The 17,341-nt window shown below is 41.4% G+C and overlaps 1 protein-coding gene across 3 annotated transcripts in view; it reads right to left on the bottom strand.

Moving 5' to 3' along the window:
• The window catches only part of LOC145656998 (NACHT, LRR and PYD domains-containing protein 3-like), a 69,087-nt gene that overhangs the window by 41,610 nt on the left and 10,136 nt on the right, over positions 1-17,341 (bottom strand). For all 3 annotated transcript variants that reach the window (XM_081711048.1, XM_081711055.1, XM_081711052.1), the window contains exons 5-11: positions 17,172-17,285; positions 13,718-13,772; positions 12,899-13,103; positions 10,223-12,026; positions 7,673-7,843; positions 3,003-3,173; positions 748-918 (exon numbers count right to left, since the gene is read on the bottom strand). In XM_081711048.1, the coding sequence (XP_081567174.1) occupies positions 748-918; positions 3,003-3,173; positions 7,673-7,843; positions 10,223-12,026; positions 12,899-13,103; positions 13,718-13,772; positions 17,172-17,285 (2,691 nt within the window). The remainder of the gene's footprint in view (positions 1-747; positions 919-3,002; positions 3,174-7,672; positions 7,844-10,222; positions 12,027-12,898; positions 13,104-13,717; positions 13,773-17,171; positions 17,286-17,341) is intronic.

Consider the following 17,341-nt stretch of genomic DNA (forward strand, 5'->3'; position numbering starts at 1 on the left):
AGAGTGGACACAGCTGACATTACAGCAGACCTGTGGGGCTACAGTGAGAGTGGACACAGTTGACACTACAGCAGACCTGTGGGGCTACAGTGAGAGTGGACACAGCTGCCACTACAGCAGATCTGTGGGGCTACAGTGAGAGTGGACACAGCTGACACTACAGCAGATCTGCGGAGCTACAGTGAGATTCTTTCAGTGGAGTTCTTTCCTCCAGCACGGCTGTCAGTTCAGCTCACCTCAACATGTGTTGAACACACCGTGTAAATCATAATGAAAATGGGGTCTCCCACCCAAAAACAGAAGGGAATCATGTGTGATTGTAAAAGACATTTTGGAAAATTTCTGCGCTCAGGTGACCAAAAATGCAGCTTGTGGACAAAATGCCAAAGCGCCTAGTTGAAGCAGCACTGTAATAAATACACCTGTACATGTGGACAAGGACTTATCTGTGTCTCTTCTTTACAATGTTATATTTCTCTTCTAGACTTGAAAATCTGCTCATGCATCACAAATGTAACTCTTTGTCTCCACAGTATGGTCATTTAATGAAATGCAGTGAGGTTTCCACAGAAAACTATATTTAGAAATATTTAAAGAAGAGAACTTTATAATATAATATAAAAGTGTACATTTCCTTGCATTGCATTGCCTGGCAATGTTTGTTTAATACTGTACTATAAGGGAGTTGACACTGACCTTTTTAAAATGGGTCTTTATTTACATTCAAAAATAGTCACAGAAACTCACCTGAGAATCTCCAGTTTACAGTGTGAACTCTTCAGTCCAGCACAAAGCTGCTCCACTCCTGAATTCTGCAGGTCATTATTATTCATCTCCAGCTCTCTCAATGAGTTTTCTGTTTGTAGAACTGATGTGAGAGATTTGCAAGACTTTTCAGTGATACCACAGCCAGATAGTCTGTAAAAGAGTAAATACAGTAAATAATGTAGTTCAGTCAGAGGATGATGAATTAAAAGATCTGAACTGCTAATAAAAATGCAAAGAAGAGCTTGAAAGGTCTGGAACACACTGATACATTTTCAGCCTTTTAATTTTACAAACACAGCAACATTTCAACACTACTGTGTCTTCATCAAAAACAAAATGGACAAAGACATGACAAATAACATTCATTAGCATCCTAAGACATGTGACCAAATAATGGATGGTTGGTTCATAAATCAGTGAATGGCAGTTACCATAATCAGAGTCCAAATATCAAAATATCCCACCCCTAACACCATAACAGGAAACAGAACAACATAGATCTCATTCAATGTTTCACAAATACAAACACACTAATATACAAACAGAAAATATTGTTGGAAGACATGCAGAGTAGTGATTATGGAGGAATAAACACTGCAGTATTGATTATGGAAGAATAAACACCGCAGTAGTGATTATGGAGGAATAAACACTGCAGTAGTGATTATGGAGGAATGAACACTGCAGTAGTGATTATGGAGGGATAAACAACGCAGTATTGATTGGACAGAATACAGACAGCATAATCTTTTACTAGTGTTTACATTCCTGTGCTCACACTATGAGTCACTGATCATGAAACATTCTCCTCTGCCGTTGCTTTTCCCAGTGAGGTCCTGAGTTCTGTCTCTGTGGTGCACCGAGAATCCCGGAGGCTTTCACCATCAAGCTCTTCTGTCTTTTCTCTCTTCTGCTGTCTTCTTACTAAAGAAGGTTGCCATGTCAATAGCATTACTCTTTCTCTTCATCCTGGTTGTTTTCTGTCTCTCTATACTAACTGTAAACGAACAAGCAGGAGTATTTTATATTCTAGCCAGTTCCTTAGATTTACAGAAGCTAACATTAGCGTCATTAGCTTTATTACAGTACATCAGGCACCCAGTGTGACACACACACACACGCACACACACTCACACACTTCACTCCTTCTCTCCTCCTAATCTCCTGATTACTGATTACTGTGTCTTGTTTGTCTCTTTCTTTCTCTCTTGTAATTAAGTCCACAGGTTCACTCGTCCAGTGCTGAACATTGTTCCTCACTACTGTGTTCAGATGTCCTGAGTTTACTGTCAGCTGTCTGCTCAGTTTCTCTCTCTGTTGACTTGACGTCTTCTACCATCACTGTTCTATTTTTGTTTGATGTCTCTGGCTTGATGAAAAATTAGCAGCCAACATTCACTCCTAAGTCAAGCTAATATGACATTAGTGTGAGGTATCTAGGTGTAGTAACCAACAATATACTGTAACTTGGCAAGCTTAAGGTTACTAATATTAGCCAGCTACATGTTTCATAAAAACACCTGTGGAGAGAGATCATAGGTTTATCTTAAGTAATAACCAATAAACTTTTCAGTTCTATTGAATGAATATTAAATTGTCGCGTTCTTTCCTCCAGCACGGCTGTCAGTTCAGCTCATCTCAGCATTTGTTGAACACATGGTGTAAATCATAATGAGAACAGGGTCCCCCACCCAAAAACACAAGGGAATCATATGTGCTTGTAAAAGTGTCCTGTAATGTGAAAATCTTACATTAGAACACTTCATTTTACCACACTGTTGTTTGGAGTTTCTGAATCTATTCATCCTGTAATACATTTCGCAAAATTTCTGCTCTCAGGTGACCAAAAATGCAGCTTGTGGAGAAAATGCCAAAGCGCCTAGTTGAAGCAGCATTGTAATAAATACACCTGTACATGTGGACAAGGACTCATCTGGGTCTTCTCTTTACAATGTTATATTTCTCTTCTAGACTTGAAAATCTGCTCATGCATCACAAATGTAACTCTTTGTCTCCACAGTGTGGTCATTTAATGAAATGTACTAAGGTTTCAACAGAAAACTATATTTAGAAATATTTAAAGAAGAGAACTTTATAATGTAATATTAAAGTGTATATTTCCTTGCATTGCCTTGCCTGACAATGTTTGTTTAATACTGTACTATAAGGGAGCTGACACTGACCTTTTTAAAATGCCTCTTTATTTACATTCAAAAATAGTCACAGAAACTCACCTGAGAATCTCCAGTTTACAGTGTGAACTCTTCAGTCCAGCACAGAGCTGCTCCACTCCTGAATTCTGCAGGTCATTATTATTCATCTCCAGCTCTCTCAGTGAGTTTTCTGTTTGTAGAACTGATGTGAGAGATTTGCAAGACTCTTCATTGAGACCACAGCCAGATAGTCTGTAAAAGAGTAAATACAGTAAATCATGTAGTTCAGTCAGAGGATGATGAATTAAAAGATCTGAACTGCTAATAAAAATGTAAAGAAGAGCTCGAAAGGTCTGGAACACACTGATACATTTTCAGCCTTTTAATTTGACAAACACAGCAACATTTCAACAGTACCGTGTCTTCATCAAAGACAAAATGGACAAAGACATGACAAATAACATTCATTAGCAACCTAAGACAGGTGACCAAATAATGGATGGTTGGTTCATAAGTCAGTGAATGGCAGTTACCATTATCAGAGTCCAAATATCAAAATATCCCACCCCTAACACCATAACAGGAAACAGAACAACATAGATCTCATTCAATGTTTCACAAATACAAACACATTAATATACAAACAGAAAATATTGTTGGAAGACATGCAGAGTAGTGATTATGGAGGAATAAACACTGCAGTAGTGATATTGGAGGAATAAACACTGCAGTATTGATTATGGAAGAATAAACACTGCAGTAGTGATAATGGAGGAATAAACACCGCAGTAGAGATTATGGAGGAATGAACATTGCAGTAGTGAATATTAGTCTATGAACGCTGCAGTTGTAATGATGGTGGGATGAACACTGAATTAGTGATTATGGAGGAATGGACAGAATGCAGACAGCATAATCTTTTACTAGTGTTTACATTCCTGTGCTCACACTTTGAGTCACTGATCATGAAACATTCTCCTCTGCCTTTGCTTTTCCCAGTGAGGTCCTGAGTTCTGTCTGTGTGGTGCACCAAGAATCCTGGAGGCTTAATAGCTGAGTCAGGGACCCCATCAGTCAGTCAGGTGTGTGTGAGGCAGACCCCATCAGTTAGTCAGGTGTGTGTGAGGCAGACCCCATCAGTCAGTAAAGTGTGTGTGAGGCAGACCCCATCAGTATGTCAGGTGTGTGTGAGGCAGACTCCATCTGTCAGTCAGGTGTGTGTGAGGCAGACCCCATCAGTCAGTCAGTTCTGCTTCTCTCTCACACACACAGATAATAGTTCTTTCTCTCTAACAGACAGAAATATTCTGTCTCTCTCTCTCTCTCTCTCTATTTCTCACACACACACACACACACTCACAGATAATAGTTCTGTAACTCTCTCTCTCTCTCTCTCACACACACACACACAATAGTTCTGTCTCTCTCTCCCTCTCTGACACACACATACACAAAAACAGATAATAGTTCTGTAACTCTCTCTCTCTCACACACACACACACACACACACAAGTTTCAGTTGAGGTGAAGCATTATAAACAGTAAATGAAACATACTTGTGTCAATCTGTATAATAAATAAGATTTCAAACAAGTAGTTATATTGGTCCTGAACTAAACAATGTGAGGTCTGGTTTACTGTGTATAAACAGTAGTCATATTGGTCCTGAACTAACCAGTGTGAGGTCTGGTTTACTGTGTATAAAAGTAGTTATATTTGTCCTGATCTAAACAGTGTGAGCTCTGGTTTACTGGCTGGCAAATAATTTTAGCACCAAATGTCCAGTTGAGGCCTGCAGAACATATTTATTGGGGGGACAGATGGGACCAGTGAACATCTTGTGGTGACACATTAAAATGGCTTCACAGCACAAAGGAATTTCAGGGTACACAAGTTAATACAGTGGTAAAACCACTATTATAGTGTGTAATAAACTACATACTGTTTAATTCCTTACCAGATTATGATATTCACATGAGGTCAGTCAGGGTATCATTAATTAACCCATAAGATTACAATTTGAATGAATCATCACCAATATATCAAGGGTGTGGGTTACATAAACATAAATATTATTACCTGAGAAAGGTTTCATTTCTTTTCCAGCACTTAATATTTTATATCACTTACAAGTATCTTCCATTCTTTGATTCATCCCCTCGAAAAAGGTTGTATTTCAAGATTCCAAAAATTCTACTTGTAGTTATAATTCTACATTTAGTTATAATTCTACAAATGGTTATATTTCTACATGTAGTTATATTGCTACATTTGGTTATAATTCTGCATGTGATTATAATTCTACGTGTGATTATATTTCTATGTGTGGTTATAATTCTCAGTGTATCTGAATTATGTAGTATCAAATGATGAATTATGGGTGCAGAAATGTCTGATCTAAAGTTCTGATGTAATTACAAAACACCACACACACACACACACACACACACACACACGCGCACACACACACACACACACACACTCGCTACTTCATACAACTAATTTATTCACTAAAATCAACCATTTACATTAACACAAAAAAACAACTAAAGTCAGCAGACCTGTGGAGCTACAGTGAGAGTGGACACAGCCGACACTACAGCAGACCTGTGGGGCTACAGTGAGAGCGGACACAGCTGACACTACAGCAGACCTGTGGGGCTACAGTGAGAGCGGACACAGCTGACACTACAGCAGAGCTGTGGGGCTACAGTGAGAGCGGACACAGCTGACACTACAGCAGAGCTGTGGGGCTACAGTGAGAGCGGACACAGCTGACACTACAGCAGAGCTGTGGGGCTACAGTGAGAGCGGACACAGCTGACACTACAGCAGAGCTGTGGGGCTACAGTGAGAGCGGACACAGCTGACACTACAGCAGAGCTGTGGGGCTACAGTGAGAGCGGACACAGCTGACACTACAGCAGAGCTGTGGGGCTACAGTGAGAGCGGACACAGCTGACACTACAGCAGAGCTGTGGGGCTACAGTGAGAGCGGACACAGCTGACACTACAGCAGAGCTGTGGGGCTACAGTGAGAGCGGACACAGCTGACACTACAGCAGAGCTGTGGGGCTACAGTGAGAGCGGACACAGCTGACACTACAGCAGAGCTGTGGGGCTACAGTGAGAGCGGACACAGCTGACACTACAGCAGAGCTGTGGGGCTACAGTGAGAGTGGACACAGCTGGCTCTTCTGTCTCTGTCTGCTGTGTTCACTCTCTTCCATGTCCTCCTCCTGGACACTTTCACCATCAAGTTCTTCTGTCTTTTCTCTCTCCTGCTGTCTTCTTACTAAAGAAGGTTGCCATGGCAATAGCATTACTCTTTCTCTTCATCCTGGTTGCTTTCTGTCTCTCTATACTAACTGAAAACAAACAAGCAGGAGTATTTTATATTCTAGCAATTTCCTTAGATTTAAGGAAGCTAACATTAGCCTCATTAGCTTTGTTACAGTACATCAGGCACCCAGCGCACACACACACACACACACACACACACACACGCACACACGCGCACACACGCACACACGCACTTCACTCCTTCTCTCCTCCTAATCTCCTGATTACTGATTACTGTGTCTTGTGTGTCTTTCTTTCTCTCTTGTAATTAAGTCCACAGGTTCACTCGTCCAGTGCTGAACATTGTTCTTCACTACTGTGTTCAGATGTCCTGAGTTTACTGTCAGCTGTCTGCTCAGTTTCTCCCTCTGCTGACTCCACGTCATCTACCATCATTGTTCTATTTTAGTTTGATGTCTCTGGCTTGATGAAAAAATTAGCAGCCAACATTCACTCCTAAGTCAGGCTAATATGACGCTAGCGTGAGGTATCTAGGTGTAGTAACCAACAATATACTGTAACTTGGCAAGCTTAAGTTTACTAATATTAGCCAGCTACATGTTTCATAAAAACACCCGTGGAGGGAGATCACAGGTTTATCTTAAGGAATAACCAATAAACCTTTCAGGTCTATTGAATGAATATTAACTTGTTGAGTTCTTTCCTCCAGCCCGGCGGTCAGTTCAGCTCATCTCAACATGTGTTGAACACACCGTGTAGATCATAATGAGAACAGGGTCTCCCACCCATAAACGCAAGGGAATCGTGTGATTGTAAAAGTGTCCTGTAATGTGTCCAGAACCTCAATGGTTCAGCTTTAAATGTTTTAATTAAGATTTTAAGGGCTTGTATTTGCAGAGAGATTAGAATGACTGATGTTTACATTGTTTTCATACATAAACTAGATAAAATCACTCAGTGAAAATCTTACATTAGAACACTTCATTTTACCACGCTGTTGTTGGGAGTTTCTGAATATATTCATCCTGTAAGACATTTTGCAAAATTTCTGCTCTCAGGTGACCATAAATGCAGCTTGTGGAGAAAATGCCAAAGCGCCTAGTTGAAGCAGCATTGTAATAAATACACCTGTACGTGTGGACAAGGACTCATCTGTGTCTCCTCTTTACAATGTTATATTTCTCTTCTAGACTTGAAAATGTGCTCATGCATCACAAATGTAACTCTTTGTCTCCACAGTGTGGTCATTTAATGAAATGTACTGAGGTTTCAACAGAAAACTCTATTTAGAAATATTTAAAGAAGATAACTTTATAATATAAAAGTGTATATTTCCTTGCATTGCATTGCCTGGCAATGTTTGTTTAATACTGTACTATAAGGGAGTTGACACTGACCTTTTTAAAATGGCTCTTTATTTACATTCAAAAATAGTCACAGAAACTCACCTGAGAATCTCCAGTTTACAGTGTGAACTCTTCAGTCCAGCACAGAGCTGCTCCACTCCTGAATTCTGCAGGTCATTATTATTCATCTCCAGCTCTCTCAGTGAGTTTTCTGTTTGTAGAACTGATGTGAGAGATTTGCAAGACTCTTCCGTGAGACCACAGCCAGATAGTCTGTAAAAGAGTAAATACAGTAAATAATGTAGTTCAGTCAGAGGATGATGAATTAAAAGATCCGAACTGCTAATAAAAATGTAAAGAAGAGCTTGAAAGGTCTGGGACACACTGATACATTTTCAGCCTTATAATTTGACAAACACAGCAACATTTCAACACTACTGTGTCTTCATCAAAGACAAAATGGACAAAGACATGACAAATAACATTCATTAGCAACCTAAGACAGGTGACCAAATAATGGATGGTTGGTTCATAAATCAGTGAATGGCAGTTACCATAATCAGAGTCCAAATATCAAAATATCCCACCCCTAACACCATAACAGGAAACAGAACAACATAGATCTCATTCAATGTTTCACAAATACAAATACACTAATATAGAAACAGAAAATATTGTTGGAAGACATGCAGAGTAGTGAGTATGGAGGAACAAACACTGCAGTAGTGATTATGGAGGAATAAACACTGCATTAGTGATTATGGAGTAATGAACACTGTAGTATTGATTATGGAGGAATGAACATTGCAGTAGTGAATATTAGTGTATGAACACTGCAGTAGTAATGATGGTGGGATGAACACTGCAGTAGTGATTATGGAGGAATAACAGAATTCAGAGAGCAGAATCTTTTATTAGTGTTTACATTCCTTTGCTCACACTATGAGTCACTGATCATGAAACATTCTCCTCTGCCTTTGCTTTTCCCAGTGAGGTCCTGAGTTCTGTCTTTGTGGTGCACCGAGAATCCTGGAGGCTTAATAGCTGAGTCACGGACCCCATCAGTCAGTCAGGTGTGTGTGAGGCAGACCCAAGTCAGTCAGTCAGGTGTGTGTGAAGCAGACCCCAGTCAGTCAGTCAGTCAGGTGTGTGAGAGGCAGACCCCATCAGTCAGTCAGGTGTGTGTGAGGCAGACCCCATCAGTCAGTCAGGTGTGTGTGAGGCAGACCCCATCAGTCAGTCAGGTGTGTGTGATGCAGACCCCATCAGTCAGTTAAGTGTGTGTGAGGCAGTCCCATCAGTCAGTTAAGTGTGTGTGAGGCAGAACCCATCAGTCAGTTAAGTGTGTGTGAGGCAGAACCCATCAGTCAGTTAAGTGTGTGAGGCAACTATCTCATGTCTGCTGTTGACATGAAATGTGTCCCTGGAGTTTGTCCTTCATGGACTGTATGTGTGCCCTAAAATACTGGGGAGAGGAGGATGGTTCACATGTTTCAATTGGATCAGAACTTTGACTCTCTTCTACATTGCTTGTGTGAGGACTCAAGGACAACTAACTTTTTGTACAAAAGAACTGATACGGTCAGTTTCACAACTGTGCTTACATGCATTGGAGTAGAGCCAAATACTAAAACTTTCTGAAATTCAAGAAAAAACTTTAAACTGATCAGACAATTTATGCTGATTATATGATTTGTAAAGAAAAGCATTGTATTAAACTTGAGAGAAATGCAAAACAATCATTTTCACTAGTGGTCTGAGATATTGGTCCCACTGTATGTGAGAAACAGTAGTAGCCTGCTACAGTTTTAGGTGAGTGACAGTAGTAACAGCATTAGCTTCTGGGAGACTCACTGCATGTAGTCATATTAACACCTACACCTTTCTAATGTCCCCAATCACCATCATCGGCTCTAAAGAAAACCCATGATAAAGTTTGAAAACTGCCATCAGTGTGAAATATATACATGTATGTATGTATGTATGTATGTATGTATGTGTGTGTGTGTGTGTGTGTGTGTGTGTGTGTGTGTGCACATGTGTACACGTGTGTACACACTGGTCATGCTCATCCTTATACATTTTTCTCTGTATTGGTCAGTAGTGGTTGAACTGTAATGTTGGTCAAAAAGCTGAACTGATAGTTCATATTTAAACCCTTTTGTATGTTACACTGTGTGGTGTGGTGTGTGTGTGTGTGTGTGCATGCATGCATGCGTGTGTACACACTGATAGTTCATACTTGAACACTTCTGTATGTTACACCGCAGCACATTTTCTGTCTGTTTCACTAAGAGTGTGAACTATAAACACTGTTGACCACTGTTTTAAATGTAGGACCATTCTCAACACACAGACACACAACTACCCATGACATCAAATATCATTTCACCATCATTAATACATTTAGACTAATGAATCACTGGACAGTGTTACTACATTCCAATGTTCCACAACTTTATGGTTTAACTTAAGCACCTGGTGTTGGAGCCTTCAATCACCTACATGTGCTTTAATGTAGGATCTCTCTATCCTGCTCTCTCTCTAATGTTCTCTCTCACTCTCCTTTTCATTTTTCACAGAAGACCTTCTGAGTCAAGAACATCCACTGCCTGCTACACCCACAGTTCATCTCTAAATGAAAATACTCACATGGCTTTTCTGGATGCTTTGACCATTGGCAGCAGTCTCAGTAGACATTCCTCTGATGGGTCATATTTCCTCAGGTCAAACTCATCCAGCTCCTCTTCAGAGTTCAGCAACACAAACACCAGAGCTGACCACTGAGCAGGAGACAGTCTGGCTCCATGGAGACTACTGTTACCTCCTCTGCTCAGGTATGTTTGGACTTCCTGCACTAGAGAATGATCATTCAGTTCATTCAGACAGTGGAACAGATTGATGGATTTCTCTGTAGAGGGACTGTCACTGATCTTGTCCTTGATGTACTTGACTGTTTCCTCTTTGCTGTGAGAGCTGCTTCCTGTCTGTGTCAGTAGGCCTCGTAAGAGAGTCTGATTGGACTCCAGTGAGAGACCCAGAAGGAAGCGAAGGAAAAGGTCCAGGTGTCCATTTTGACTCGTTAAGGCCTTGTCCACTGCACTGTTGAGGAAGACAGACATTGGGGTTTTGAAAATACTGAAATATCCAGGGTGTTTCTGTTGTAGCACATTGGTGTTGGTGGAGATGAAGGAAATAAACACATATAAAGCAGCCAGAAACTCCTGAACACTCAGATGTACAAAGCTGAACACCTTCCCCAGCTGTAGCTCAAACTCCTCTCTGAAAATCTGAGTGCACATTCCTGAATACACTGTCATTTCTCTGACATCTATGCCACTGTTTCTCAGGTCTTCCTCATAGAAGATCAGGTTGCCTTTTTCTAGCTGTTGGAAAGCCAGTTTTCCCAGTGCCAAAACATGTTCTCTCATGTGACGTGGGTAAGTGGGACGTTTTTGTCCTTTCATACTTTGTCCATACTTTTGATCCTTGTGTCTGAGCTGAAAGATCAGGAAGTGTGTGAACATCTGAGTCAGAGTGTTGGGGATCTCTCCACTCTCTGCTTCACCCAACATTCTCGCTAAAACAGTGGCTGCAATCCAACAGAAGACTGGAATGTGGCACATGATGTAGAGGCTTTTTGACGACTTCATGTGTGTGATGATTCTATTGGCCAGGCCCTGATCACTGATTCTCTTCCTGAAATATTCCTCTTTCTGTGGTTCACTGAACCCTCTTACCTCTGTTACCTGGTCAACACACTCAGGAGGGATCTGATTGGCTGCTGCTGGTCGAGAGGTTATCCAGAGGAGAGCAGAGGGAAGCAGATTCCCCTTGATGAGGTTTGTCAGCAGCACATCCACTGAGGTTGATTCTGTTACATCCCTCAATCTCTCATTGTTCTGGAAATCTAGAGGAAGTCTACACTCATCCAGACCATCAAAGATGAACAGAATTTTGTAGCTGGTATAATGTTTAGGTTTTAATTCACATGTTTCTGGGAAAAAGCAATGAAGAAGCTCCACCAGACTGAACTTTTTTTCCTTCAGCAAATTCAGCTCCCTAAAAGGAAGTGGGAATATTAAGAGAACATCCTGATTTACATTTCCTTCAGACCAGTCCAGTATGAACTTCTGCACAGAGACCGTTTTGCCAATTCCAGCCACTCCTTTAGTCAGCACAGTTCTGATGGCTTTGTCTTGTCCTGGTAAGGGTCTAAAGATGTCACTGCATTTGATGGGTATCTCCTGTGTTGCTGGTCTCCTGGATGCTGTCTCAATCTGTCTCACCTCATGCTCATTACTGACCTCTCCACTCCCTCCCTCTGTGATGTAGAGCTCAGTGTAGATCTCATTCAGAAGTGCTGTGGTTCCCTGCTGTGAGATTCCTTCATGAATCCTCTGACATTTTTCCCTCAGTTTGGATTTGAGCTTTCTGTGGCAACCAGGGGCCAGTTCTGATAAAAGAGGAAGACAACAGAACACATGCTAATCTCTTTTAGATTCAGATTCATTCATAAAAGACTCATTACAGGAGTTACAGGAAAAGAGATAAACAGATTATTATAAATAGATTGTTTATTCCTGCTAGATTGGGCATGAAACATCCAGTGGTAAATCTTAGTCAATTCAGGGACTGACAGCCTTAGATTTCAAGATTTCAATGGACATTGTATTATACATTATTTTGTTGATAATATTTACTGGTTATCAATAGCACTGAATGGTCAGTAGTTAGAAATCAGCTGAGGTTCCACCACACACACAAGGAGTGTGGGGGGAAACAACCTGTGATCTGTGAGATAGGACCTGTGTTCCAATCTCAGTTCCAAAGAATAAAGTGACACTTTATTTTAAGTGATGCTTTTAACATTAAATAGTGTCTGACCACTTGAACTATTCCACGTGAGTAAACTTGATTGCAATTGTATCCAAACTCTCATATGATTCATTCATGAACATATACTTGGATACTTGGGGGGGGGGGGGGGTGTATGTGGACATAGAAAAAAATTTTTTTACATCTGCCAGTGATTTGTGGTCAAATCTCATTGGTCAAATTAAATCTCAGCCCTAAAGAATAACAATGTATCCGCAAAACGTCAGCATTCTGCAAACACATGACACATAGTCCAGCAGTTAATGTACTGGACTAACAATCAGAAGGTTGTCAGTTCAAGCCCCACCACTACAAAGTTGCCACTGTTGGGCACATGAGCAAGACCATTAACCCTCAATTGCTTGAATTGTACTCACAATTGTAAGTATTTATTTTCCTTCATTAAAAGCACCTGCTAAATGTAATAATGTCATGACCCAAAACTCTTACTGCTCAGTAGTGTGTTAGCAAGGTTTGTCTGGTTCATTTTCCTCAGGACGTGCAGTGTGATCTCCAGCGCCCCCTCTCTGACACTGCTCTGATCCTCCTCATCCTCCACCTGTCTCTCAGTGCATGCTGGGTAATCTGAGCTCAGTAGATTCTTAAATCTCTTCAGCTCATTCTTCACCAGAGAGATGATTTTGTCCTCCAGCTCCTGAATAAACAGTATCAGTAAGACTAGTGTTATATACAGATCTTTTTAACACATAATAATCCATTAAACAGAAGAGAGGACTGAACTGAGGGGGATTGGGTGGTCATGTGGACATTATGGTTTATAAAAGAACATAAGCATCACATTAACTGAGCTGTATCTTAAAGTTTAAATATTAGTTCATTTTATAAAGTTATAATAGTAGTTTGTGAAGTTTGAGTTTCGTTCATTATCAGTTAAATTACAAAAAGCCATTAAAGTAAAACATGAACCAGTAAACCACAGAGTATCATCATGATCTGTGATCCAAACACACTCTAATGATAAAGACCCTTCCCCCTCACACACACACACACACACACACACACACACACACACACACACACACACACACACACACACACTTACACACACACACACACACACTCACACACACACACACACACACACACACACACACACACATATACACACACATATATATATACACATACACACACACACACACACACGCGCACACACACACACGCGCACACACACACACACACACACACACACTCACACACACACTCACACTCACACTCACACACACACACACACACACACTTACACACCTTGAACACTGACTCCAGCTTTTCTTTATAAATGTTTTCATGCTTCTTCTGGCCACTGTGGACAAACAAAACAAATACTTTAATGGATAATCTACAGTTTATAAACATGAATCCAAGTGAAATTCATGGTTGTGTACATGATGCTGATGATGATGTGATACATGGCTTCAACCCAAACACTGTACTGACAGTACAGCAGAATAACCAGAGAAGCTTCCCCTGGCCCTCACTCTGGTGATGTAGAATAATGTTTATGTGAATGGTGCTTCACCAGTTACTGGGAAATGAACACAAGAAAATGAACACTGGAACAAACAATTATATGCACCCCATCCACACAGAACAGAGGGCACCAGAACAGAGAGAGAGAGAGAGAGAGAGAGAGAGAGAGAGAGAGAGAGAGAGAGAGAGAGAGAGAGAGAGAGAGAGAGGTGTAACAGAGCGGCTATGGGGCAGCAGGCAGGATAATCGGGGTGAAGCGTCCTGACAGGATGTGTCCATGGTGGACACTATTAGAACTATCAGATACTAACCAAGAACCAGGGTGAGGGTTCATAAAGAAAGCTGTTACTCTAACAGTTCTCTGTATGTGTGTGTGTGTGTGTGTGTGTGTGTGTGTGACATTATTCTACTTTCCAAAGATTGGGTGTATTGTATTTATATTCTGTGTCCCAAACCTGTTATGCAATATTCAGTGTTCATGCTGGAATCCTTCTCTCGGTAACAGATGAGTAAAGTGTTTTCTCTGGTCTAGATGGTGGTGTGATTCTAGAGAGTTTGTCCATCCTGTGACTGAGGGAGATCCTCTGACTCTACACTGTTTACTTCACCCCACTATCACATCACACCTCAGATCTGATTTATATAAAGATGGATCACTCATCCAGACCCAGACTGCAGGAGAAATGACCATCCATACTGTCTCAAAGTCAGATGAGGGTGTCTACTACTGTAAACACCCAGAGAGAGGAGAGTCACCACACAGCTGGGTCTCAGGGGTCAGAAAAAAGTGAATTTAAATGTTTCTTAACAACCAACTTAAAAGACAGCATAGATCAAACATGTAAGAAATAATTTTGTGATTCATGTGCTTTGTTCAGTTCCCATGAGATCAGCTGGTGATTCCTCCTCTCTTGGTTGGTTTGGCTGTGGGACAGAGTTTGGTCCTGTTCCTCATTTTACTGAACCTGCTGTGGTGCTACAAAACCAACACAGGTCTGAGATCAGCTGCGGATCATTTATGAATACTTTAAATGTTGTTTTCGTATGATACACATCATGAAACCTGTTTACAGTATTAAAACATGTTTCGTTTATTTCCATGTTGCCCTGGTGCAGAATCTCTGTGTCGCTGTACTGGGAATCAGTCACACATCAATCAGACATCAGATCAGACCCAGAGAGAGTCAGGAGGTGAGGGGAGTCAGTCACACCACTGCACACTGCTCAGACCATGAACCTCTAACAACTTTATTAACAAGTAAAGCTTTAACTTCTCTAAGCCAATTTAACTCATCTTTCATCACTTGTGATTTGTTCCCTACTGTGTCCAATAATCTTTCAGTTTGGTAGTTACGATTTATTTTTCTTTTAAAGCCAAAAACTGCCCACATATATGACAGATATTAGGGTTTCTAAAGATCAAATCATTCTTTAAAAACATTTTTTGACTTCTTCTTTTGTGATGGTTTTGAACAGTAGGAGATGGGAAATGATTCTTGCAGATTGTGTCAGTGAGGCTGTACCATCTTTGTGGTTAGAAAGGTGAAGGAATGTTTCTTCCCTCTGACATTGTGTGGTATGGCTGGGGGTCTCCAGTACCACAGACTCCACAGCAAAGTTACATGCCTGGCTGGAGTTAACTGATATGGGATACTAGCTAAACTTACCCTTTCTGCAACGTCTTTATTACCCCAGTCTGTCTGTGTCCTGTGTGGTTCTTTATTACCCCAGTCTGTTTGCGTCCTGTGCGGTTCTTTATTACCCCAGTCTGTCTGTGTCCTGTGTGGTTCTCCATTACCCCATTTGGTCTGTGTCCTGTGTGGTTCTTTATTACCCCATTCGGTCTGTGTCTTGTGTGGTTCTTTATTACCCCAGTCTGTCTGTGACCTGTGTGATTCTTTATTACCCCAGTCTGTCTGTGTCCTGTGTGGTTCTTTATTACCCCAGTCTGTCTGTGTCCTGTGTGGTTTTTTTATTACTCCAGTCTGTCTGTGTCCTGTGTGGTTCTTTATTACCCCAGTCTGTCTGTGTCCTGTGTGGTTCTTTATTACCCTAGTCTGTCTGTGTCCTGTGTGGTTCTTTATTACCCCAGTCTGTCTGTGTCCTGTGTGGTTCTTTATTACCCCAGTCTATCTGTCTCCTGTGTGGTTCTTTATTACCCCACTCTGTTTGTGTCCTGTGTGGTTCTCTATTACCCCAGTCTGTCTGTGTCCTGTGTGGTTATTTATTACCCCAGTCTGTCTGTGTCCTGTGTGGTTATTTATTACCCCAGTCTATCTGTGTCCTGTGTGGTTCTCTATTACCCCAGTCTGTCTGTGTCCTGTGCGGTTATTTATTACCCCAGTCTGTCTGTCTCCTGTGTGGTTCTTTATTACCCCAGTCTGTCTGTGTCCTGTGCGGTTCTTTTTACCCCAGTTGGTCTAATAAATGTCCTCAGCAATTGTATCCTGACGTCTCATCCACCTGCATGTAACAGTTTCTAAAACTAATGAGACCAGAACCACCACTATTGCTTTACTATAGTGTCAGTATCACAGAACTGGACTGTCCCACCTGTTCAGGTAAGCAGGACCTCCTAGATGGACCCAAACACATATGAGGTTGGACAGGGAAGGGGACAAAAGAGGTAAAACACAACTGAACAGGAAACCAACAACTGAGAGGGTTTGACCTGAAGGAGTGGGTGAGCAAGACCACACTGTTCTACCCCCTACACTACTGGGAAGAAGGAGTGAGGAGTGAAGGAGTGATGGGAGTGAAGGAGTGATGGAGAGTGAAGAGGAGTGAAGGAGTGAAGGGAGTGATGGGAGTGGTGGGAGTGAAGGAGTGGGTGAGCAAGACCACACTGTTCTACCCCCTACACTACTGGGAAAAAGGAGTGAGGAGTGATGGAGTGATGGGAGTGATGGGGAGTGATGGGGAGTGATGGGATTGAAGGAAGTGATGAGGAGTGATGAGAGTGAAGGTAGTGATTGGTGGAGACATAACAGGTGTTTTTTCTCTTTAATAGTAAAAACAATCAGAAGAGTTCAGCAGTGAAGGGATGTTTAAGGGCCAGAAATCCCTCAGCCACTTGTCTGGTCCAACCTTATTAGTTTGAGCTGTAGAATAGTGCTATTGTTTACTGGGGTATTATTGTTGTATTATTGGGGGAACTTCAATCCCTCACACACTGGGAGGAACAAATCTACCCCAATTATGAAAGAATCTGAGTGTGTAATGTGTCACTCACCGTAGGACTGAGGTCACAGGTCCACTGCTGAATACAAGAGGCTCATTCATGGACACATCACTCTTCATAGACACACAGCTGGGTGCTGGATTTGCTGCTCTCTCACTCCTCCTCCTGATGATATTGAATAGTGAAAATAAATCACATTAGTGAACAACCAATTATACCCA

The sequence above is a fragment of the Electrophorus electricus genome, chromosome 1 (assembly GCF_041902795.1).
Source record: "Electrophorus electricus isolate QZ-2024a chromosome 1, ASM4190279v1, whole genome shotgun sequence".
Taxonomy (NCBI): domain Eukaryota; kingdom Metazoa; phylum Chordata; class Actinopteri; order Gymnotiformes; family Gymnotidae; genus Electrophorus; species Electrophorus electricus.